The sequence below is a fragment of the Dromiciops gliroides genome, chromosome 3 (genome assembly GCF_019393635.1).
Source record: "Dromiciops gliroides isolate mDroGli1 chromosome 3, mDroGli1.pri, whole genome shotgun sequence".
In the NCBI taxonomy this organism is placed as follows: Eukaryota; Metazoa; Chordata; class Mammalia; order Microbiotheria; family Microbiotheriidae; genus Dromiciops; species Dromiciops gliroides.
The window spans coordinates 95,407,448-95,433,724 of NC_057863.1; the positions used below are offsets into that span (position 1 = coordinate 95,407,448).

The 26,277-nt window shown below is 40.0% G+C and overlaps 1 protein-coding gene across 1 annotated transcript in view; it reads left to right on the forward strand.

Annotated features, from left to right (window-relative positions):
• Positions 1-23,307, forward strand: part of VWA8 (von Willebrand factor A domain containing 8) — a 411,604-nt gene extending 388,297 nt beyond the window's left edge. Inside the window, exons 41-45 of the mRNA XM_043992994.1 lie at positions 4,654-4,779; positions 6,729-6,887; positions 18,169-18,264; positions 19,015-19,253; positions 21,844-23,307. Coding sequence (XP_043848929.1) covers positions 4,654-4,779; positions 6,729-6,887; positions 18,169-18,264; positions 19,015-19,253; positions 21,844-21,952 — 729 coding nt within the window. The 3' untranslated portion in view covers positions 21,953-23,307. The remainder of the gene's footprint in view (positions 1-4,653; positions 4,780-6,728; positions 6,888-18,168; positions 18,265-19,014; positions 19,254-21,843) is intronic.
• Positions 23,308-26,277: the final 2,970 nt, after the last annotated feature.

The following is a 26,277-nucleotide window of genomic DNA, read 5'->3' on the forward strand; positions in this document are numbered from 1 at the left end:
GGGCGGGTGATTTGCCCAGGGTCATACAAGTAATAAATACCAGATGTGGAAATTGAACCAAGGTCTTCTGACTCCAGAACCAGTGGGGTTTTCTCCCCTGTGTAACACACTGCCGTCATCCTGACCAGCCTTTATTTCCACTCTCTGAAAGCAGGGTCCATGGCCTACCGAGCCACCATGGCCATAGTGCCAGTGTGCTTTCTCCCTACAATTTGATTTCTTTGATATCTCACATCTATATAATGTTTTAAGGTTTAAAATGTTTTACATATATTATGTCATTTGATCATCGCAACAACCCTGCGAGGTAGGGACTATTATTATCCTCATTTTATAAATGAAGAAACTGTGGCTCCAAGAGGTTGAATATTTTCTTTAGAGCCACACAGGCAGGAAAGGGCTGTGGTGAGACTTAAGCCTAGGTCTTCTTGAGGCCTCTAGGTGATACAGTGGATGGAGAGCTGAGCCCAGAATCAGAAAGACTTGAGTTCTAATCAGGCCTCAGACACCTCCTAGCTGTGTGATCCTAGGCAAGTCACTCAGCCTGTGTCTGCCTCAGTTTCCTCAACTGTAAAATAGGGATAATAGTATCCTCCCCCTCCCAGGGTTGTTGTGAGAATCAAATGAGATAACATTTGTAAAGTGCTTACTTAGCACAGTGGCTGGCACATAGTAGGCACTTAGATGTTTCCTTCCTTCTTTCTTGACTTCTACTTCACTGTGTATTACTATATAGTTGCTCCCTATAGGAATAAACTTTCAGACTTCTCCACTTTGTGAAATATGGGCAGTTTCCTTTTCATTTTGAGTCATTACCATCAGTTGTTGAAATTAAGGGATCATTTGCACTTGATATAAAGGATCTAAAATATTCCAAAGCAGAGTACTTCAGTGATTGGAATGTGTTAGCATTGTTTCTAAAACTTAGTAAGTTCTTCATTTATTCAATCACTGGCCCTCTTAATGGCTGGAATCTGTTTCATGTAATGATCCTCTACATTCTCTTTCCAATTACCCTGCAACGTCCTAATTGCATAATTGAGATAATGCTTTCTCTGAAGTTACCAGAGATCCATTACTAATAGCCTTTTCTCAGCCTTCATCCTTTCTGGCCTCTCTTCAGCCTTTGACACTGATGATCCACAGTCATCCCTCCTTCCTTCCTCTCCTGGTTCTCCACATCAGATCATCATCCATGTCCTAACACCTTTGCATGGCTATATACAAGGGTCCACCTTTCTTTTTCTACATCCTCTCTTAGAGACTGAATCAGCTCCCTTGGGTTATTAATTAAAATATACTCACCATGCAGGTGACTCAAATCTAGCTATCCAATGGTCACATCTCTTTGGAATGCTAGCCCCCATATTACCAGCTTCCTGCTGGACATATCCACCTTGGAATGGTTTCCCAACCACAAATATCTCCCCTTTCCTGTTCATCCTTCATACAGCTTGTTATTGTTCAGTTGTCCACTTGTGTTTGACTCTTCATGACCCGATGGACCATGGCATGCCAGTCCCTTCTATCCTTCACTATCTCCCAAAGTCTGTCGAAGCTCATGTTTGTTGCCTCCATGACACTATCTATCCATCTCATCCTCTGCCATCACCTTCTCCTTTTGCCTTCAGTTTTTCCCAACATCAGAGGTTTTTCCAGAGTCCTATCTTCTCATTATGTGGCCAAAGTATTTAAGCTCCAGCTTTAGTGTTTGACCTTCCAGTGAATAGCCTGAATTAGTTTCTCTAAGTATTGACTGATTTGATCTTCTTGCTGCCCAAGGGATTCTCAAAAGTCTTCTTTAGCACCACAGTTTGATTCTGTGACATTTGGCTTTCCTGTAGTCCAACTCTCACAGCCTTATTCTGCTACTGGAAAAACCATAGCTTTGAATATACAGACCTTTGTCAGCAAGGTGATGTCTCTTCTTTTTAGTGTATTGTCCAGATTTACAATAGCTTTTCTTCTAAGGAACAAGTATCTTGGGGGCAACTGGGTGGTGCAGTGGATAGAGCACTAGCCCTGGATTCAGGAGGACCTGAGTTCAAATCCAGCCTCAGACACTTGACACTATCTCTGTGACCCTGGACAAGTCACTTAACCCTCATTGCCCTGCAAAAAAAAAAAAAAGAAAAAAGAAAAAAGGAAGGAACAAGCGTCTTTTAATTTCATGGTTGCAGCCACCAACTGCAATGATCTTTGAGCCCAAGAATATAAAATCTGACACTGCTTCCTTTTTTCTCCCTCTTGTTTGCCAGGCAGTGATTGATACCAGTTTTGATGATCTTAGTCTTGTTGATGTTAAGCTTCAAGTCAGCTTTTACACCCTCTTTCACCCTCATCAAGCAGCTTCTTAATTCTTCTTCACTTTCTGCCATCAGAGTGGAATTGTCTGCTACCAAATTAATAATTTTCAATACACAATTTCCACCATATAACTCCTTCTTAGAAACCTTTAATGACCACGTCTTGCCTCTAGGATGAAATATTATCTCTTTTGTTTTGGTATTAAAGCCTCTCAAGATTGATGTCACACTGTTCCTCCTCATAGTCTGTTCCAGCCAAAATAACCTTCTAACTGCATGTGATGATCCATTTCCCACCTCCATGCCATTATACAGACTTCTCCCTCGTGATCAGAATGCTACCTACACACACAGTCACTCCTCATCCCCACGTCCAAGTTGTTAATGCTCTCAAAAATTACTTGTGTTTGTTGTAAATCTACTTTGTGTTGACTTATCTACATGTGTTGTCCTGCTTTCTGCCCCTCCTCCCTGCTAAGCTTGAGGACTTTTATTTTTGTTTGTGTATCCCTAGCACCTGTTACATTGCTCAGGATACAGCAGGTACTTAATTAAATGCTTATTGAATTAAGCTAAAGATAACTACCCTTCCAAGGTCCAGGTGTAACCAGCTAGTACACTGTTATTGTTCCCTGTGTTTTCGTAATCAGGCACAGCAATTGTCTTCATCCTCATTTTAGAGCTAAAAAAGCAGGCCTAGGATGAATACAGAGATAGAGCAAGTCTCTCAGCATCGTTTTCTTTTTGAATCCTTATGCCTTCCTACCTTTCCAGTCTTCTTCTATCCTCCTGTCCTCTTCACTCTAAGATCCAGCCACACTTACCTGTTTTCTGATCCTTGAACATAATACTGAATCTTCTTTCTTTGTCTTTGCAGTAGATGATATTCCTCAAGCCTGGAATATTCTCCCTTCCAGCCTTTGACTCATAGAATTCCTCTAAGACACAAGGGCAAATTCCCCCAGGAGGCTTCTTCTGGTCCCCCTCACTACTGATCCCGCCCCCTCCAATGCTACCTTCCATCTCCTCTCTATTCCTCTTGTGAGTTCTAATTTCTGCCACACTGTCTCCCCCATTAGTATATGAGCTCCTGGGTGGCAAGGACTGCTTCTGCTTTTTCTTTGTATCCTCAGCAAATACCACAGTGTTTCACAAAGAAAGCCCTGAAAAAATACTGAAGTAATTGATGGATTAGCTCTAAGTAATTACCCTATACATCATGCTGCATAAATTAGTATCCCCATCATTTTCTTTGGAACACGCTTGCATGTAGAGTCAGGGGGAACATTGGGTCACCTTTTGGGTGACCCTTCATCCAGTGCACTCACTCTAGTCTGTCATGCACTAACCATGGAGCTAGTGTTTATTCTCAAATGCCAGACCAGCTTCAGTGCCTCTGGGATCTTCAAATATACCCTGAGGTTGGCCTGGGTTTTTTTTACTGTGCTCTAGCGCCATTCTAGAATATGTAGGGGAAATGAACAGGACACTCTGAGCCCAAAAATTTTATTGCAGAAGGTTTGCTAGCTTAAAGCTGCAATAAGACTTTTGGACCCCCCCATTGATATATGTTATGGTTTTATATTTAATTGGGTTATTATATTCACTGTTATTTAGCTATCATTTTATTCTGCTTTACATGGGAAATGACTAAGTTCTTGTTGCAAATTGTTTCAATATATTATTGTAATTATTGGAAGATGTTGAAAATATCTTGAGAAAAATAATTCAATATATCAGTTAATGTAATGGAACAAACATAAACTCATTTCACAAAATATGTTTATACCACTGCTTTCAGCTATTAATTTTCAGGATAAGTCATGGAGAACTTCCAATTATGAATTATTTTCTAATGGAAGAACTTTGAGTACCATGGCTCCACTGTAGTTACTCATAGATAATTTTAATGAATTCTTGCTTTCTTACTTACTAAATTTTCCAAGAGCAGTATGATGGAAGACCCACAACAAATGCTTCTCTGTTACTTCTCTTCATACTGCACATTTCTCTAGGGGTTCGTTTGCATGATATTTTCTAGTTCATATGCGCTTTAAATGTTAACATTTATTTCATCATTCAGATTAAAGTACCGTATGTGAAAGTCATTAAGACCGACAAAATTATCAGAAAGAACATGTTGTTTGTCAGTAGGAATAAATCTCACTGTGGAAGAAGCCAGTTCATTTATGAAGTGTTCAAGTTTCAGTGAGTTTAGCCAAGGTGACCATTGGTTATTGAAAAGGCCCCACGTGTGTGTCCTGTTCTTTCCCTCTATGTAAAGCTATAGACATATGCCTGTCTAGTTAAAGAGGATTCATGAGGCATGTATATTTTGTCATTTTAGGCCAAGGGTAAAGAGCGACAATGGCTGAGACACCAGTCTTCTGGAGAGTTAGATGATGCCAAGATAATTGATGGATTGACCGGAGAAAAAGCAATCTACAAACGTCGGGGAGAAATGCAGCCAGAAGTAAGTGTTCAGAATTCACTGACCCCAGACAGTGAGCCTGGTGATCAATCAAGTCTTGTATATTCTAGCTCTCTTTAGTGTCACCTATTTTTACTTCTCAGTTTGCTAGCATCGTTAAAAAAAACACATAAATTTTAAATATAGGGGTAAAAAAGAAGGAATTGGGAAGAACATAATATTGAAGAGAGCAAATATTATCCCCAACAAGCAGTAACAGAAAACGTTTTCAGTGTGAAATCACAAAACATTTGTTTGTTTGTTTTTTAAGTTTTTATTGAAAATAAAAATATTTTAAAAGGGGGTTCTTTCCCTAATTGAAATATCATCAGTACGTACAAATTATTTGATAGGTTTAATGGATATGTCACTGCACTTAGCATCAGGAAGACATAGATTCAGATCCTGCCTCAGACACTTACTAGTTACTTGACCCTGGGCAAGTCACTTAGCCTCTGTCTGCCTCGGTTTCCTCATCTCTAAAAAATTAGGATGTAGATCTCAATGATTTCTGAGGTTCCTTCCATCCCTAAGTTTGTTATTCTTTGATGGCATATAAGTACTACAAGCTCAAAAATAGACATTGGGGATGAAGTATTTAGCTGCCAAAAGAGATTGGTGATTTCCTATCTTCATGAGCAATCAAAATTGCTTCATAGTCATTTACCATCTTAAAATATTGACTCAGACAAGGTATCTTGATAGTTTGGGGAACTCTTGTTTCTATGTCATTGGCATGACAACAGTTACATCTCTGGGCAGCTGTTTCTCTTCACTGACTCACATCATAGTAATCAAATAACCCTAAAGGAATGTGTGAAATAATTAGTGGCTGATCATGGCAGTGTATGTGGTCACTGTATTTAATTTAGGTAAGTTATATCCATTTTCGAGAAAAACATTAACCATTGAGCCAAACTGTTCCTGCCTAATGCCCATTATATTTGAAGTTCCTTGGTCATGAGATCATAGACTAAAAAGTAAAAGGAAACATTTCCTTAAATCTGCTAAGTCTCCTGTCTATAAAACTTTCACATATATGAGCAAGTATGCAATGACAGATTAATTTGGAATTAATCTTTTAAAGGAAAGATGCAATCATCATTCCTTTGCACCTTGCATATTGACTGAGAAGAGTACAGAATTCAGTTGAATCTAGACATTTCACATTTCAGTTGACAAGATTTGTTGCTTCATTGTCTCTAGTATTGTAGAGGAAAGAAGAGAAAATAAGCAGTTCAGGAATTGGTGGAGATGGGTAATAAGGCTTACTAAAGAGAAAAGAAACTCATATATTTTTTTCTTAAACTTTTTGCCAGACCATCTCTTCAAACAACTTTATGCAGGAATTCAGACACGTCTGATGGCATATGGGGAAAATGATTTGAGGGTGGGGAAGGGTGGGAAGAAACCCTTTGTACCAGTGATTGTTAAAGCAGATGTGGGGTTTTTCCCCCTGAACTATTTCTACCTAAAGCTAGAATTGATGATGTTCAGGCATTAATTAAGAATAAAGTAGTTGTTGTTATCATTTATTATTATTTATTATTATTATTATTATTATTAATATGGAAAGTATTAACTGCAATAGACTAACTTTACGAGGTTGGCTTTGGCCCTCTTTGAAATACTGTGGTATTCCAGAGTATTCCCATATGGCTGTTGCCACAAGCAGATGGCTAAGATTCCATTTACCAAAGCAAAATCTGCAGAAACCTTTCTACCTGCTGCTGAGTAAAATCTAAGCCTCAGGTAAAGTTGTTAGCCTGCTGATCCTCACAACAAAGGTCTTATGCTTTGGGAGCCAATGTTCTCAGCTTATGTGAGGGAGCAGTATTCTCTCCCCAAGTAATTTACTCACCCTGGATCTCTCACAAGATGAACAGCAAGAGCTTCTTGGTTTCTAAGAATTTCCCTCTTGTTCATTGCGGGGTTTGTTTGTTTCCTCTCAGCTTGGGAGTCCCCAGCAGAAACCCAAACGCCTTCGGCTCTTGGTTGATGTGTCTGGCAGCATGTACCGCTTTAATGGGGTCGATGGTCGGCTGGAGCGCTCCATGGAGGCTGTGTGCATGGTCATGGAGGCTTTTGAGAACTATGAAGAGAAGTTCAAGGTAACTGAATTTGCAAAGAGTGCAAAAAAGAATTTGTTAACACATTTCATCCAGAACCAAGCAAAGAGTTAGATGATAATGCATCACTGATATAGGCTATGTTCAGCAATGGAAAAAAAAAATTTCATGGTCTATTCTAGGCAGAAAACTCATTCATTAGTATAAGGAAATTGAGTCTTTCATTTTATCTATTTCTTTTTTTTTCTTTTTTTTTTTTTTTTAGTGAGGCAATTGGGGTTAAGTGATTTGCCCAGGGTCACACAGCTAGTAAGTGTTAAGTGTCTGAGGCCGGATTTGAACTCAGGTACTCCTGACTCCAGGGCCGGTGCTCTATCCACTGCGCCACCTAGATGCCCTTATTTTATCTATTTCTAAGCACCAAAAAATAATATCACCAAGCTATTGGGACATGAACTCACTCTTCAACAAAAACTGCTGGGGAAACTGGAAAACAGAACGACAGAAATTAGGCAAAGACCAACATCTCACACTGTATGCCAAGATAATCCCAAAATAGGTACAAGATTTAAACAAAACAGGTTTAGGGGAACATGGGGGGGAAATTCCCATCAGATCTATACATAAAGGAAGAGTTCATGACCAAACAAGAAAAAGTATTACAGAAGGTGAAATGGATAATTTTGATTACATTAAATGAAAAGGTTTTGTACAAACAAAACCAGTGTAACCAAAATTAGGGTGAAAGCAGGGAGCTGAGGGGAAACAGTTTATAGGAGGTTTCTTTTTTATTATTCATAAAAGTATTTTATTATTTTCCAGTTACATGTAAAGATAGTTTTCAACATTTGTTTTCATAGGATTTTTAGTTTCAAATTTTTCTCCCACCTTCTCTTCCCTCCCCCCTCTCCCAAGACTGAAAGCAATCACTTTAAACATATTTCTGCATTAGTCATATTATGAAAGAAAAATCAGAACACAAGGGAAAAACCTCAGAAAAAGAAAAAAACAGTCAAAAAGTAGGAGGTGTCTCTAATAAAAGTCTCTTTCCTCAAATATATAGAGAACTGAGCCAAAATTATAAAAATAAGAGCCATCCCCTAATTGATAAATGGTCAAAGGATATGAACAGGCAGTTTTCAGAAGAAATCAATGCTATTTAATACTCATACAAATACTCTAAATCACTGTCAATTAAAGAAATGCAACTGAAAGCAACTCTGACATACCACATCACACCTATCATATTGGCTAACCTGATAGAAGAAGAGAATGGCATGCTAGAGAGGATGTGGAAAAATCGGGACACTAATGATGCACTGTTGGTGGAATTATCAATTGGTCCAGCCATTCTGGAGAACAATTTGGAACTGTTCCCAAAGGGCCATGAAACTGTGCATACCCTTTGACCCAGCAATACCACTAATAGTTCTGTATCTCAAAGAAAAAAAAAAAGGAAAAGGACCTATATATGCAGAAATATTTCTACCAGCTCTTTTTGTGTGGCAAAGAATTCTATTTTTTTTTTGGTGAGGCAATTGGGGGTAAGTCACTTGCCCAAGGTCACACAGCTAGTAAGTGTCAGGTGTCTGATGCCAGATTTGAACTCAGATCCTCCTGACTCCAGGGCCGGTACTCTATTCACTGTGCTACCTAGCTGCCTGGGCAAAGAATTCTAAATGGAGGGGTTGCCCATTGATTGGGGAATGTCTAAACAAGTTATGGTATATGACTGATGGAATACAGTTGTGCTATAAGAAGTGACGAGCAGGACAGTTTCAGAAAAACCTCAGAAGACACATAAATTAATACAAAGTACAGTGAGCAGGACCAGGAGACCATCCTACTTAGTAATAGCAATATTGTAATGGTAATCAACTGTGAAAGACTTAGCTACTCAGATGAATACAGTGACCCACAGTAATTCCAAAGGACTCATGATCAAAAAGGCTCTCCACCCCCAGATAGAGAAGTGATGGACTCTGGGTGCAGATTGAAGCATATTTTTTCCTATTTCTTTAATTTTCCTGGTGTTTTTGTTTTGTTTTGTTTTTGCAACATGGCTAATGTGGAAATGTTTTACATGACTTCATATGTATAATGATGTTGTATTTCTTGCCTTCTTCGTGGGTGAAGCAGAGAGTAAAGGGTAGAAGAGATTTGGAACAGAAAATAAAAATAAAATAAGACCACCATGTATAAGAGAAAGCTGATTACTCTGAAAGAGAGAATGACACTTCCTGCTTTTTGTAATTCATTCATACATTTTGAGCCAGAAGGCAAAGGAAAGCCATTACCCCAGAACACAAGTTGCTGTTCATCTGGTTCTCCTAGAATTTTTTCAGGTCAGATTAATGAACATTAGGAATGAACTGCTCTGGGCAAAAACCTGAATGTCTTTCCTTACTCTCAGGAAGCTAAAATCCCAGGAATATTCAGAGTCTTCCCATGATCATGAGCAGACCTAGTATACTTCTAGCTTTTTATCAAATGCAAATTTGACAAGGCATATATGTCTTTATCTTGAAAAAAACCCCTCTGATAAAAGGTTGAACAGAGCAAGGCTGAGAGCAAAGAGCCCCAGAGCACATCACGTGTCCGAAGGGGGAAAAATGTGTTTATACCTCCGGCTGTAAAAGAAAGTCCCAATTTATCTTTTAATCACCAAAGCCCAGTGCCCCTACTCCTGTAATATGAAACCCTTCGCCCACCACTTTTCCCTGAACATCTTCCTTGTGTTTTCCTTCAGCCTGTGCTCAGCTCCTAAGAATCTAAACTCACACTTTATAAAGTACCTTTATCCCAGCTCTGGTTAAGAGGACTCACTTGGTAAGTTTGTTGTTGATGATGTTTTTAAACACTCACTGCAGATTTAGCGTTTACGCCCACCACTCTTTGGTCCCTGCCTGCCTTTCAGCCTTGCTTCATCCTACTCCCCCCACATACACTCAACATTCCAGGCTGGACTTGTCGCTGTTTGTGAACATGATAGTTCACCTCCCACATTCTGCACAACCCATCCTCTGTTCTTGAAATGTACTCCCTTCTTATCTTCTTTATGAGCCATTAGTGCCTCCAGCCTATCAGTGAAAGAAGCATATGTTTGAACTTCCGTGTATGTGTTAGAATGTCACACATCTTTAATTTCCAGAGACAGTCAGTATTTCCATGTATCTATGTCTTTAATCAATGCAGAAGATCTTGCTTCAGTACATCAAGGATATATGTTCTAATTACTGTGAGTACTCCCTCCTCTGATGCCCATTGCAGCTCTTCTAAACTTAGGGGTGATCTTCTAGAATTACTGTCACCGAAAAATCCATTTGCCCAGGGGTTCTTAACCTGAACCTTGTTTTAATTAAATGTTTTGATGACTATATGTACTTAAGTTGGTTTCCTTTATATCTTCTGTATTTTATTCTTCATTATTAATAACATTATTCTAAGGAGTCCATAGACTTCTAAAAAACTCCAAAGAGGTTGCCACAAAAATGATAAGGAACCCTTGCTTTAGTCTGTAGACAATGTAGTGATGAGCGGCTCCAAACTTAGCCAAGCTGGTCCTTGGAGCATAGACAGAGACCAGCACTAGACCTGCACTTAGAACCTTTACAGCTTTGGAAAGGACATAGTAGGAGGTTTCAGAGCTTGTGCTCTTCTGGGATGGCCTTCGCGAATCCAAGCCCACCTTTGCTCCACAATGACACAGGCACTAAAGCAAGACTTTAGTAATGGAAGCTAACAAATTGTTTCTTTTTTAATTACAAGCTATAGATATAAATTTAACCTATAAATTTTGCTAATGTCCTTACTCTCCCCCAAGGAGTGGCCTGTTTGGTGTTAACAAATAAAACAAACATTTATTATATCTGATAAGATGTATACATGCTTTCGCTAAAAACCAAACACGGAACTCTGATCAGAAGAGTGAAGGACCATCAACAAATTCATCAAATTCAGGTGATCACTATATGAATATATAAAAATATGTACCACCCTTTGCTGATAAAAATTTCAAAAAGTTGTTCCCCAAATTGGAACCCTTTCATTGGCAGTGTTAGTGTTAGAATTATTTCGTTAAAAAAAAAGAAAGCATTAATAATATGTGTCCAAATTGAAGTATTCTGAAATTAGTATTCACCATGTTCTTAAATTAATTTATTATTCTATTTTGTGACCTAAATGCTTCCTAGAGGTGTTGTGGAAAATTACAAAGATCATATTCATAAAATATTTTGTTTCTTAGAAGTTACTATCTAAATCCAATACCATTTATTTAATGATGAGTTATATGGGTCTGGCTTGTTGTTTTTTCATTGAGTTTGCCACATTGGGAAGAATGGCAGAAGGAAGGTCTATGCAATGAAAGGAAATTATTCTGGACAGTTTTTCTTATTCCCAGAAAGATTTGATGGGTTTTCAAACGATTTTGTAAGTGATGTTGTAGTTCGTGAGTATTAGATGCTAGATTATAATATAAATGCATGATTTTTATAAGAATCATAAAGTTTCACATAGGGAAAGTCCCACATTCGGAAGTGCCACAGGATTCCTTCCAGGCATTTCATTCCTTTGGGGCACTCAGCAATCTCATGTCTCCCTCCCATAGAGAGAAAAATAAAAGCTTCTGGAAACCATTGAATAGCCTTGCTCAGTCATTATTATATGTTCCCTGAATAATAAGAATCAGAATAAGGATCAAGGGGCAGCTAGGTGGCGCAGTGGATAGAGCACCGGCCCTGGAGTCAGGAGGACCTGAGTTCAAATCCAGCCTCAGACACCTAACACTTACTAGCTGTGTGACCCTGGGCAAGTCACTTAACCCCAATTGTGTCACTAAAAAAAACAAACAAACAAACAAAAAACCAGAATAAGGATCAAGATCTGACCTGAGATTTTACTAGTCCAGAGAACCTCAGGATGAGGAAACTTCCTCTACCAAAGCATGTCAGCACCTTCTCTGAAACTTACAGCCTTGGCGTGTTGCCTAGAGCGTGAAAGGATAAGTGACCTGCCAGGCTCATGCATCTGATATGTGTCCAAGGCAGGACTTGAACCCAGGTCTTAAGACTAAGCTCTTTATATGGTATGCCATAGCTGCTGCTGCTGATAATAATAATAATAATAATAGCCCTTATATAGTATTTGAAAATTTGCAAAGATCAAAGAAGACCCTTCTACAGACCCATATTACTGGGACCACAAAGAAAGAAGTGCCTTTCACAGTGGAATTTTCCCCACCTATCTTCTGCACTTGGATTTTCTAGGTAAGAATAATGGAGGATACAGATGTTACAAAGATGTCTCTGGGGCAAGGTCTTTGTGATACCCCAACACTATTGTGAAAAGTGAGAGATCCAGGCATTTATTATTCATTTTGTCTACAAAACCCCTAACACTTGGTTTGAATGATTTTTAGAACTAAATTGACTTTTTTGGGGGCTGCATTGACCAGCAGTTTTGGCCCTGGGTGGACACAGATAATCTTCCTCAGTGGGGGAAATGAGCATGTGGGCAGACTCCTGGGAGCCAAGAAGTTTGAAAGGGAAGAGAGCTTTGTATAGCTTCATCTGATGTCATCTGAACAAGAAGGATTTTAACCATTAGCTAAAAGGAAGTAAAAAGTCATATTCATTTATAGCCCACTTACTCCCACCCACTGCAGGAAAACCACTTGTATTTCAGGGAACTGATCATGTTTCTTCACAAGTGAGTTATGATCCTATTTAGCAAATGACTTCATCAAGTCCTACAACACAGACAGTCTGCCTGGCACCATCTTGGAGCATTGCCCTCCAGACTACAAACAGTTCCCTCCAGGGCCACTTTTGATTCAGATTTGTTAAGGTCCCCAGCACTCTTCTGTGTAGGAATCTTAAAGAGGTTTTGTCACCAAGTTAGTGTTTAATACAAGACTTAAGATAAGACAGACCTCAAGGATATTTGCTAAGGGTAACTTTTGCAGTCCCTCAAATCCATCTCATCCTTGCTTTTTCTACTGGCATCACCTTAAAGACAGCTAGATGGCACAGTAGATAGAGTCAGGACCTAAGTTAAAATCTGGCCTCAGACACTTGCTAGGTGGTTGACCCTGAGCAAGTTCACTTAATCTCTGTCTGCCTCAGCTTCCCTGTCTGTAAAGTGGAGAAAGGGCAGCTAGGTAGCACAGTGGATAGAGCACCAGCCCTGAAGTCAGGAGTACCTGAGTTCAAATCCAGCCTCAGACACTTAACACTTACTAGCTGTGTGACCCTGGGCAAGTCACTTAACCCCAATTGCCTCATTAAAATTAATTAATTAATTAATTAATTAATTAGTAATAAAATGAGCTGGAGAAGGAAATGGCAAACCATTCCAGGATCTTTGCCAAGAAAACCCCAAATAGTGTAATGAAGAGTTGGATATGAAATACCTGAATAACAGCAACAAAAGTGGAGATAAGAATAACACCTACATCCCAGGGTTGTTGTGAGGATCAATCAGCCAATAAACATTTATTTATTAAGTACTCCCTAAAGGCAGTATGTTAAGCATTAGAGGTACAAAAAATGGGGCAAAAGACAGTCCCTGACCCTCAAGGAGCTCCTAATCAAATGGATCAAATAAGATAATATTTGTAACGCATTTTACAAACCTTAAAACACTATGTAAATGCTATCATTATTATTTTTATTATTTCTTTGTTATCACCAGCCTCAACTATTACAGTAGCTTCTTACCAGGTCTTCCTGACTCCATTCTCTCTTCTCTCCAGAAAATGAATGAATGAATGAATGAATGAATGAATGAAAAGCTTTTTTGTTTTGTTCGTTTATTTTTGAGACTGGATCTCCCCATTTTGCTCAGGCTGGAAATCCCACTTACAGGCTGATCCTCTTACTGATTATCTGGGGAGCTCTGACCTAGGTTGGTTCATCCATCTTTAGGCAGCTTGGTGGTCCTCTGCTCCCTGGAGCTTACCCCACTGATGAAGAAATTAGTGCTTAATCAGTCAACTTTAGCCCACTGTTTCTCAGAATTTCCGGACTCGGGTGATCCACTGGACTGAGCCTCCATGGCATCAGGAATTGTAGATGTGTGCCATCACACCAGGGGATGCACTGTACTAAGCACTAGGGAAACAAATACAAAAATGAGATGATCTCTGCCCTCAAGGCACTCACATGCTAATGAAGGGGATAATATGTATCTATATAGGTATCTACACAACACAGACAAGGTAACCTTAGGGATGGTGAGGAAAGCACTCCTGGACGAGAGTCTAAAAAAGGCAAAGAGTGACATATGAGCTGGCTCTGGAAAGAAACCAGGGAACTCCTTCAATTTCCCTCCCCCATGGCTCAAAAATGTTTAGCATCTTCAACCTTTTCCCCTCCTGTCTCAGTAAAAGAGGTATATCTTAATAAGGCTGGTCCTTTAGTGCCTGCGCTTCATCTGCCTTTTCCAAGACCTAGAAGTCATTCTCTTTCTCCTTGCATCTCTATTCATTTCCTTTCTCCTTAAATCTCCATTCCCCACTTCCCCAATGGCTCTTTCCCAGTATCCTTCCATCCACTGACTGATCTCTTATCTTTCACATCCATATTTCTTGGATATTTTGAAACAACTTCCACATTTAGTCTTATTAAATAGAGATTCGAATGAAAACAATTTTCAAGCACCACCTCATACCTATGAAATTAGCAAAAATAATTTTAAACAATGAAACCCAGTGTAGCAAGAATGTAGAGAAACAGTTGTGCTCTCATTGTTGGAGGAATTATAAACTCATAGAATCTTTTTCAATGAGAAATCTGATGTGTTACCAAAAAAAAATCATACCCCTTAACCCAGTTAAATACCTAGAGAAATATATTAAAAAACAAAAAAATAGTTGTTAAATATATTCATAACGACCTCACATGCAAAAAAATAAATTGGAAGCACCTTAATATCCAGTGGGGGATGGTTGACTGAATTGTGATACATTAATGTAGTGGAATACTCTAATTCGATTAAGATTGACAAATATGAGGATTATAAGGAAATATGGAAAAATCATTATGAAATAATATAGAACATAAAAAAGCAAAATCAGAAGAACATACACAAGTTATAAGAGGAAAAGTCAGTGAGAATAAAGGAACAAAGAAAAATTCCTGAGGGAGATTAACTGAAAAGAGAGTGACTAAAAGTTATGACATTTTGTGTCATTTAAATCTGTGAGTAAATTGCAAAGCAATCTTAACGTTAGTATTGATGTCCATGTTGTTTAAAATAAATCATTCAGAAGATTATTATGTCAAAAGATGTAAGTAATAAGAATTTAATCAAGTAGAAAATATAAGCAACAGCATAAAAGGCCAGTATTTCCCTTCATCTGTACAACTATCTTTCTATTAAGTAAGGGCATCTACTAAAGAGCAAAGGAATAAATGGAGCTTTCCTTAAAATGATAAGCAGTATCTACCTAAAACCATCAACAAACATTCATTATATATAATGGGGATAAGCTAGAGGCATTCTCAGTAAGATCAGGGATGAAACGTGGATATTCGTTATCACCTCCATTATTTAATAACGTAATAGAAATGTTAGCTTTAACAATAAGAGAAAAAAAGGGAATTAAAGGAATTAGAATAGGCAAGGAGGAAACAAAACTATCACTCTTTTGCAGATGATATGATGGTATTCTTAGAGAATCCTAGAGAATCAACTACAAAACTACTTGAAACAATAACTTTAGCAAAGTTGCAGGATATAAAATAAATCCACATAAATCATCAGCATTTCTATACATGACCAGCAAAGCTCAGCAGCAAGAGAAAGAAAGAAAAATTCCATTTAAAGTGACTGGGGTGGGGTTGGGAGGGCCAAGTTAGGTGGTACAGTGGATAAAGCACCAGCCCTGGATTCAGGATGACTCGAATTCAAATCCGGCCTCAGACACTTGACACTTAACACTTGCTAGCTGTGTAACCCTGGGCAAATCACTTAACTCTCATTTCCCCACTAAAAAAAAATAAAATAAAGTAACTGTAGACAGTATAAAATATTTGGGAGTCTGCCTGCCAAGACAAACCCAGGAACTCTATGAACACAATTACAAAACACTTTTCACACAAATAATATCAGATCTAAATAGTTAGAAAAATATCAGCTAAGAAATAGAGTGGTGGGGCAGCTAGGTGGTGCAAAATAATAAATGTTGGAGAAGCTGTGGAAAAATTGGAACACTAATGCATTGTTGGTGGAGTTGTGAATTGATCCAGCCATTCTGGAGAGCAATTTGGCATACCTAAAGGGCTATAAAATTGTGCATGCCCTTTGACCCAGAAATACTACTACTATGTCTGTATCCCAAAGAGATCATAAAAAATGGAAAAGGACCCACATGTACAAAAATATTTATAGCTGCTCTTTTTGTGGTGGCAAAGAATTGGAAATTGAGGGAATGCCCATCAATTGGGGAATGGCTAAACAAGTTGTGGTATATGAATATAATGGAATACTACTGTGCTGTAAGAAATGATAAGCAGGCGAATTTCAGAAAAACCTAGAAAGACTTAGATGAACTGATTCTGAGTGAAATAAACAGAACTAAGAGAACATTGTACATAATATCAAAACACTGTGTGATGGTCAACTGTGATAGACTTAACTCTTCTCAGCAGTGCAATGATCCAAGATAATTCCAAAGAAAAAATAATAGAAAATGCTCTCCATAATCCAGAAAAAAGAACTGTGGAATCTGGATGCAGATTGAACCATACTGTTTATACTTTTTCTCTTTTGAAGTTTTTCCCTTTTGTTCTGTTTCTTCTTTCACAGCATGATTAATGCAGAAATATGTTTAATGCGATTGTACATATATAACCTATATCAAATTTCTTTCTTTCTTGGGGAGGGGGAGGAGAAGGAAGGAGGGAGAAAAATTTGGAACTAGAACTCATAAAAACAAATATTGAAAACTATCTTTACATGTAAGTAGAAAATAATAAAATACTTTTATGATTTTTTTTAAAAAGGCAGCTGGTGGGGCAGCTAGGTGGCGCAATGGATAGAGCACCGGCCCTGGATTCAGGAGGACCTGAGTTCAAATCCGATCTCAGAAACTTGACACTTACTAGCTGTGTGACCCTGGGCAAGTCACTTAACCCCAATTGCCTCACCAAAAAAAAGGGGAAAAAAAGGCAGCTGGTGGTTCAGTGAATAGAGCACTGGCCCTGAAGTTGGGAGAACCTGAGTTCAAATTTTACCTCAGACACTTACTAGCTTACAAAAGGAAGACAGCATAATTTGAAGGAAAGGTACTAGAAGCTGGGGTATCTGGAGAGGCTTCATGTGGAAGGAGGTGCCTGAGCTGAACTCTGAAGGAAATGAGGGATTCCAGGGGAAATGGATGGGAAAGGATGGCCCATGCAGAATCACAGAGACATGAGAAGTTGATATTGATCCTAGAGGTACAAGAGAACCTCCATCAAATATCAAGGAAGAGTAAGACCTGGTCATTCTTGCACTTTGGAAAGTTACTTTGGCCACTCTGTGGAGACTTGGGGTAGGGGAACCAATTAAGAGGCTATGGCAATAGGCCAGGCTAGGGTGGGGATGAAGGCCTGAACTAGGTAGGTGGCCTTGTAAGCTGTGGGAAAGGGTCAGACGCAAAGGGTATCGTGGAGGTAGATTGGATATGTACAGTAAGAGGACACACATGAAGGATCCAAATCTGGCTGGCCAGGAGGATGGTGTTACAGACCCATAATGCCTCTGCCTATAGTGCCGTCTTTCAGCTACCAGAAGTGTTAGGAATGAGACATGAAAAAATGTTATAAATAACCTAATATTCTTAGATTAAGCCTCTCTGCAATAGAGTCCTTCCTTATAACAAAGAAAAACAATTAAACAAAACCTTCTGACAGCACCTGAGCCTGACAGCATGTGCCAAATCCTACGTCTGTGATCCCCCACCATTAATACTACTAGCCCTCATGACAGTGTTAATAATAATGATAATGAGAGGTAGCATTTATAAGGTGCTTTAAGGTTTTCAAAGCACATTACACATGTTATCTCATCTGATCCTCACAACAACCTTGGGAGGCAGGTTTCCTCCTTTTTAGACTATGTATTCTCAGTTCCTTCGAAAGTCTGTCTTAAGGCACTGTTTTCAGAACCCTCAGTAGCATTATTCTTCTTCTCTGGATATAGTTGACTTTGTTACAGTTCTTCCTAAAAGGTGGTACCTAGAATTCCCCAGAAGTGGAAGTGTTACCTAGTTTGGGATTTGCTGATTTGGGTCAAAAGTAAATGTAAATTTCTAACTATTTGATTCTCTTACATGCAGTATGACATTGCCGGACACTCTGGAGATGGTTATGTTAACCTGGTTCCATTGAATGAAATCCCCAAGGACAATAAGCAGAGACTTCAGATTCTGAAGGTAAAGGCATTCTGAGGATAGATCTGTGTACTGAATGAAGGCTTCTATAGATCTACAGAAAGTATCTTTTGGTCACTAAAAAATATACAGTGAAGAAGAGATGTAAACATAGGAGCTTTTTGATTTTCCAGTGTTAATGCACCACCCTGAGGGGAAATGCAGCTGTGTATTTCACCCCACCCTGGGCCTCCAACAAAGAGAATCTAAATCCAAAGTCGTCATAATTCCTCTTTTACTTGCAGCTTACTATACTTAGAACCCTGTTTCTGTAACTCATCTCAAGTCCTAGATCCAGTCGGTAGTTTGTGTGTGCTGTTCTTTAAAACATATTGATGTTATAAAGAGGGTTTTTTTTGGCGGGGTGGGGAGGCAAGGGAGAAGAAGGGAAAGAAGAGAAAATACATTGAATTTTCTCTCGAGCTCTCTTCTACATCAAATTTTGTAATTCTATGAATAACCTCTAACCAGAGATAGAAATAACCAATTCATTTTCAGTAATTGCCCAGAAAACCAAAACAGACAGAAAAAGGAATAATTTTCCTTTATCCCTATAGCAAAGAAGAAACAACTTGAGAACTGAGCTTTATATCATGTAACTTCTCTGGCATCCTTCACAGAAGTAGTGCAAGCATATCAAATCCTTAGTATCCATGGTAATAGCTAATACACACCCATAGCTGCTATTGAAAATGTCCTTTATTTAAAAGGGCTTCTTCACCAAAATTATTGATCCATATCTTCTGCTCACAGACAATGCATGCCCATGCACAATTCTGCATGAGTGGAGACCATACTTTAGAAGGAACAGAACATGCCATCAATGAGATTGCGAAAGAAGATGCCGATGAGTACTTTGTCATTGTCCTGAGTGATGCTAACCTGGATCGGTACGGCATACACCCAATGAGGTTCGCCCAGGTCTTGACAGCCAACCCCCAAGTAAACGCTTTTGCCATATTCATTGGCTCTTTAGGTGACCAAGCAGTAAGGTAAGTGTTCTCAGAGAATCAAGTCAAGGAAATGTCTGAAATGCTTCGTCTGTCCCTCGTGCTGGGAATGCATACCCTCTTCACTTCTGCCTCTTAGCACCCCTACTTTTTATCAAAACTCAACTTGTACACCCCCTTATGACTGATCCTCCAGCCGCTAATGCCTTCCTCCAAAAACTACCTTATATTTATTCTTCTATATAGAAATTATATATGAATGTGTATTGTATGTATCTATTACAATATACAATACAAATGTCTCAAGTATATATGCATTAATATATATAGATTTATATGTACATGTAAACATATTACACATAAGGGTGTGTGTAAATATATGCCTTTGTTTCTATATAGATGAATAGACACCCACATCTATATATAAATGTGTGTTCGTGTTGGCTCCCCTGATAGAATGTAATGAGGACTGGGACTGTCCATTGTTGTCTTTGTATCTCCAGTACCTTAGTGCCTGGCACATAGTAGGCCTTAATAACCACTTACTGAATGAATTAATCATCCCTTCTCTCTTTCTCTCATTTTTTTTTTTGGTCTCTGCCTCTCTATTTTATCCTTTCCTTATGTCTATAAACATCCTCAGGTCTTCCCTATCCTTAAAAAAACAAACTCCACTTGAATCTGTTATTCCTTCCTGTTTTTCCTTCTGTCTTCTCTATTTATTTGTTCTACTTCTTATGGCCTGACCTTCCCTATCACCTCTAGGTGGTACAGTGGAAAGTGCAAATCCTGCCACAACCAGTTGTTAGTTGTCTGACCCTGGACAAGTCACTTTATGCCTCTGTCAGTTTCCTTGTTTGTAAAATGGGGGTAATAATAGCACCTACTTCTCAGGGTTGTCCAGAGGATCAAACAAGAGAACATACATAAGCCCTTTGTAACATCATTATTATCATTGTTATTATTATCATTATCACTAACTCCCCCCTGATGAAATCTGACTTCCCTCCTCACCACTCCAGGTTTGCCAGTGACTTCCTAATGACCAAATCTTGGTGTTCTTCTGAATGCTCATCTTCCTTTACCTTTCTACAGTATTTGATCCTATTGACCATGTCCCCCTTGGGTGATTTCCCTCCAGAGATGCTACTTCCTCCCAGTTCTCTTACCCCTCTAGCTATTGCTTTCCAGTGTCCTTGCTGGCTGGCCTTCCTTTTTTCTACTGTGTAAGTGTAGACGTGCCCCAAGCTCTAGTTTCATCAACTCTGTCCTACAAGAAATGACCTCCCCTTTCCATGTCACTTCCACCCCCAGTGCTCTATCTGTCTGGGGTCCTGAGTCCCAGTGTAGCCAGTCTCCCTGCTTCCAGTCTCTCAGGTCTCGTCACCCAGCTCCCTCGTCAAGTACTCTCCTCTGGTTCTCATTATGGTTCTCACATAAGAACATACAGACTCCTAGTCTACATTGAAGGGCCTCTGCAGTCTAGCACCAACACTCCTTCCCAGCTTGATTCCACTGTGCTATTTCATTAGAATCAGAAGGCACCATGCAGGCCCCTTGATGGTGCTCTGCTTTTCACATTCCACACCACTACCAGCACGTACGAGTGCCAGCCCTGTGGCTTTATGTATGTCTCCTTCTATTCCCCCTTCCCCCTCCACATCATTTCCTATTGAAATCCAGCTCCAAGGTGCCCACCTCTTCCAGGAGGAGCCTTCCTAGTCCCTGCCGCTCCTACAGTGATCCTTCCCTCCTCCAATAGAGGCAGTGTGGTGTAATGGGAGGAGCCCAGGCTTTAGAGACTGAGGACCTGGGCTTAGAGCCTAACTCTGATTATTAAGCTTCTTGGGGTGAAATGGCTATCCTTTTCATCTTCACCTCTGTATTCCCAGTACCCACATTTAAATGTGCCTTTCCTATCATGTGTGCTCAGTCAAGGTTTTGAGTTGAATTGAATGTTCATCTTTCTAAGCGAATGTCAACAGAGTGCTAAAACCAAAGTAACACATTTATAAAGCATCTCCGCACAGCAGCTCTGGAGGGAGGTGGTACAAGTAGAATCATCCTCGTGAGCTTACCCATGGTCATACAGCTAATAAATCTCCATGGGAGGATTTGAATCCAACTCTCCAGAATCCAAACCCAGTGCCCTCTCCATTGCTAGGCAAATAGCAAATGAAAACTGCCCCTCAGTCAAAATCATCCTTGAACTGGGGACTATAGCTTTTTTCGCAGGGTGGTTAAAAATTCTGAGAATCTACCCCATGAAGCCCCAGAAGTCTTACTGCCACCAGATCAGCTGAGTTAATCGAGTCCTCAAAGGAGGGAATTTCAAACAACAGCTACAGTGACTATAATAAATGAAAGGAAATCCTTTGAAAGATGCTCTTTGTCTTACTGAAAAGATCCTTATGCCAGGCCCTCCCTCTTTTCAGTGGTTCCTCTCACTGCTTTTCCAAGCCCTTTATCCCTGCTGACAGCTGGATGAATGTCCACTGACCAGCCAGGTATTAGAAAGTAAAAACTTCCTTTTTTAAAGAAACTCTGAGGACTCTCTGGGTTGCTGAGGCTGGCAAAGGAAAGGGAGGCCCAATTTGCATTGGTAATTTTCTTTCCCTTTCTAAACCCACAGGCTTCAGAAAACTCTACCAGCAGGCCGCTCCTTTGTTGCCATGGATACCAAGGAGATCCCTCAAATTCTGCAGCAGATCTTCACTTCCACCATGTTGTCCAGTGTCTAAGAAGGGTTCTTTTTGGGGCCCTCTAGCTTTGCCACTACAGGAGGTAAATTAGAATATGTATCCCTCTGAAAAGGTCTGCTTCTCAAGAAAGAAGGGATGGTGGAACACTTTAATCTCTATTTTTGCAAGTCTCTCTAAATAATTATTCTTCAGTAGAATTTCTAAAAGACAGTGGTGCGGGGCTTACCTACAGAAATCTATAGTCATTCATTAAAGTTCAAGAATTTAGTGAGTCTGCATTTGGCAGAGAACTATAGGCCTTCTGGAAAAAGAACAATCTTTGCTTTCATAAGTGAAATGACAGACCCATCTCTACACAAACTAACCATATCAGACTAAACTGATGCCACATTCTGAATTGTGGAAATGTAAATCATCACATGTCCAACCCAACCTGCTCTTGTCCAGTAATTCCTGCCATCCATCTCCTCAGCTAGTTCTCTTCTGAGAACAATAGAGCTATAGTGTTAGTGTGGGATGATCCAGTGTTCAGCCAATGAAACTAACAGAAGATATCCTTCTAGCAGGAGAATTTGAGAAAAGACAGAATTCTTTCAATAACTCTCTTTTCTTGAATAGAGCCAGGAGGAATCCAAGGACTCTTAGATTGCCTTTTCTCTCCACATCAATTTGAAAAGGTTACACTACTGTGACTTTCCAATGAAACATTTAAAACCCAATGGCTTGTTCTTTCTGCCACCTGGAGAAAGGGAAGAAGAGGAACAGGGAGAGAATAGTTAATTAATTCAACAAACATTTATTTTCACTGGTTTCCTGCCCCATTATAATTTCTTCCCCTTTCACTAGATTTCCACAAAAACTCTTTCCACTACTTCATCGAGGTATGCAAAACGCAAAACTTGTAATAAGATCTGTTGACATGAAAAACATTATTTCAGGAGACCGTTAACATAGGGAGCGTTACCTCCCCAAAAGAAGGCATAACGGAAACTACACTCGTGCCAGGGCCCTAGGGACCCCAAACAACAGTCAGGCACCTTCCTGTGGAAGGATGGGAACATCCTCACACCGTGTGCCTTTCCTCACCTCATTCACATACTTGCTTCAGCTGGTTGGCCTTTCCCAACCAGCCAGATGTCACTTCTATGACAAAATCCAACCCCTTAGCAAGAGCTGGACTCCACCATTAGTAAAACAGCTTGAAGTCAGGAGGTACATGTCTGTGCATGTTCATCTTGAGTTGGGAAAACAAGGGCCTATAAATAATGTAACCACAAAATCGAACAGGAAATGAAGTTGTACATAGCTCGTGATGTCTTCTTAATTAAGTCTAAGGGCATGGGAAGAACACCCTCCATCACTGACTGTCCAATAAAAAGCAGTACAATTTCTAATGTGTTTTGTTACTGTTGCCTGACTCCGTGCCGCTGTCTGGCTCCCGGGTCTGAGGCTGCCACTGAAAGTGTCTAAAGAGAGAAACACCCTGTGGGTCTGTACATTGGGGGGCCATGTGGCCGCTTTCTCATCTGCACTTTCAGGCAGTGAATCTTGGCGCCTTTGATGGTCGTTTTCTGCAACCTCTGCTTGAACTCTACCTCTATAGATACTAGCCAGGCCTCTGGATACCTCTCAGCTTGCCCTCCACCCTCAGCCAGGTGTGTCAAGGGACTCCCTCAGAGACAAGAGAGAGTCCCTCAAAGTTCTTTGTTAGCCTGTTTAATTAAAACTGCCCAGTAACCAATTGCTTCCAGCTCCAGCAATGAGGGATAGCAGTTAGCTTGTGGCCCGTGTATCCTGGACCACGGTCTACCCTAAATTTGCCCACTTACCACAGTGGCATTGACCAGATAAGCCTCTGGGAATTCAGCCTCTCAGCAACTCAAGAAACAGCATTGGGGGGGGGGGGAGGACGGGGCGCATTTGGGTCTAGTCTTGACTATTTAAAACCATATAAGCTGCAGAGGCCGAAACTTTCCCCTAGTAATTGTCTCCCCCTCTCTCACCTCATTTGAAAGCCTGCCCTACGGAGGAATGACCTCTTGTCTTCTTTTTTTTTTTTTTTTTTTTTTTAAGGGAGGCAATTGGGGTTAAGTGACTTGCTCAGGGTCACACAGCTAGTAAGTGTTAAGTGTCTGAGGCCGGATTTGAACTCAGGTCCTCCTGAATCCAGGGCCGGTGCTCTATCCACTGCGCCACCTAGCTGCCCCGACCTCTTGTCTTCTTAAAGGAGAAGGATTGGGATGGGGATAGTTTATTCCCACTAATGCAGTCACCCAAAGCTTATGCATTTATTCTGAATGGATCTAATTATAGGCTTATACATAGGTGTTTCTTATTGTCAGGACCTCAAGGCTTGTCCATATTAAGAAGTCTAAAGCTCTGTCACAAAATGATGACAAGTTTCACTGTTATACCTGGGGGGGGGGGGGTAAAGAGTAGCCACAAGATATGTTAGGTGCCCTCCCTGGAATCTTTTGCCTTCACCCATGGAGAGCTAAGTTAAAAGCAGAACTATAAGCCCCGCATAAGAAATACTGCATAAGCACCTCATCTATTTAGTGTGAGTCATTCTTTATAGCAGCTTCCTGTGAAATGTCAGAGGTGGAGAGCGCTATTGTTGTCAGCAGTATTTTTCTGAAAACAAGCAGCAAGACTTCAGCTTTCCATTTAGAAGGTGATTTTTCCACATACAATATTGTTAAGACATTTATGAGAGACAAAAGAGTGAGAGTAGGAGTATTAAGCTTTGGCCAGTTCCAGAGAGTTCAAACCCTGCTTACACCTCATACTTATCTGGACACACAGGGAATTTTAAATGATTGCAAACAGCAGAGGAACTTGAGGGCCTGGGGAAATAGCAAATAGGGCTTTTTGGTAGCATTTTTTTCCATGAAAAGCAGCTAGCAGAACAAATCACCAAGTCATACATATCCCTGGCCTGCATAATGCTTCTCTGGGGTCAAGGCCCATGTAGGGTTAAATGTCCCTGCGTCATCTGGCAAATTGAACACAACAGGCTATTTTATTACAATATTTTAAAATTCACTGATTTTCAGTTGGCCCACACAGTGACATTTATAGGGTGTTTTAAACACTTGGACGAAAAGTCATATTAGCTACCAAATTTAAAGAAGTCTTGCTATGGTAAAACACATACGTATAGTTGTGCAAATACATGCATATATGCATCTCATATATTTGTATACAACTCTAGATAATGTTAAGGAGTTCTCCCCTAGTTATCCATTTTTGTCTCTTGTGGAAAATGTGCGAAATCTATGTATATATTTCAGGACCAAAGGCTTGGCTTTTGTCGCCAGCACATCTGGCAAGAGCCATACAGCTTAGTATAGTTTCTCTTGGTGTCCTCAGAAACCTACCACAATATTAGGGAATGATAAACCATATCCTGATTTCCATACACAGTGCCTTTATGCTGCATTCTCATATGCATCCATGTGTTTGTCCAAGGTAAGCAATCTCAATGGCCCCACAGAGGGAATCAAATGGAAAAAGGGGAGCAGGACGAGTGGAAAACCACGGAGCACCAAAAGCACACGTGACCTTTGTGCTCCTGCTGAACAATGAGCAATTGTGCTTTTTTTTTCCAAGTTGTTAAATCCTGGTAAACAAAAAAAAAATCTCCCTAGAGAGAGGGGAAACTGCTTGGCAAGCACACGGCTCAAGTTGCGAATGATCTGACGCTCTTTCCCAAGACTAAATGCCATCGGGTCGCTACCCTTTAAACAGAGAGAGCATCTGTTGGTGCACAGCAAGGCAGTTTGTTTTAGAATGCCAGTGTTACATAATTCTAAAATAGAATGGTGCTTGTGGTATTTGGCTCCTCGCTGGAGATGGAGGATGAAGGATGAAATGCTCATTGGAACTGTCTGGGGGCCAGAGGCCAGAGGGAACACTGTGTTCTGCTGTATCAAACCTTATTACAGAGTCTCTCAAACTCAGAAGGATCACAAGCCACATCATTTGGGACCTCTCAGGCCAACAAGCTACAGCAGGAGCCACAGCTACCAAGACATTTTTTTTCACTGGGGCCTTTCCCCATCTTCTAACTGGCTCATAGAAAAGCTGCTGAGCTGTAGGGAATTTGGGGGGAGGACAAAGTATTTGGACTCACAACAGGCAGGAGTAATTAATTCATCAGAGTTGTATCCCCAAGGAGGATGAAGTGTCGCACTGGATCAGGTTCAGAGTACAAGAATTTAGGCTCCAGTGTGTTTCTGAAGATTGGGTATGGAAGCTGGAAAGAGACAAAAACGTGGAACCTTCTCACATCATGAAACAGACCTTGCTACTGTTGGGCATTAGTCAATAAGTAAACATTTGTTATGCATTTGCTATATGCA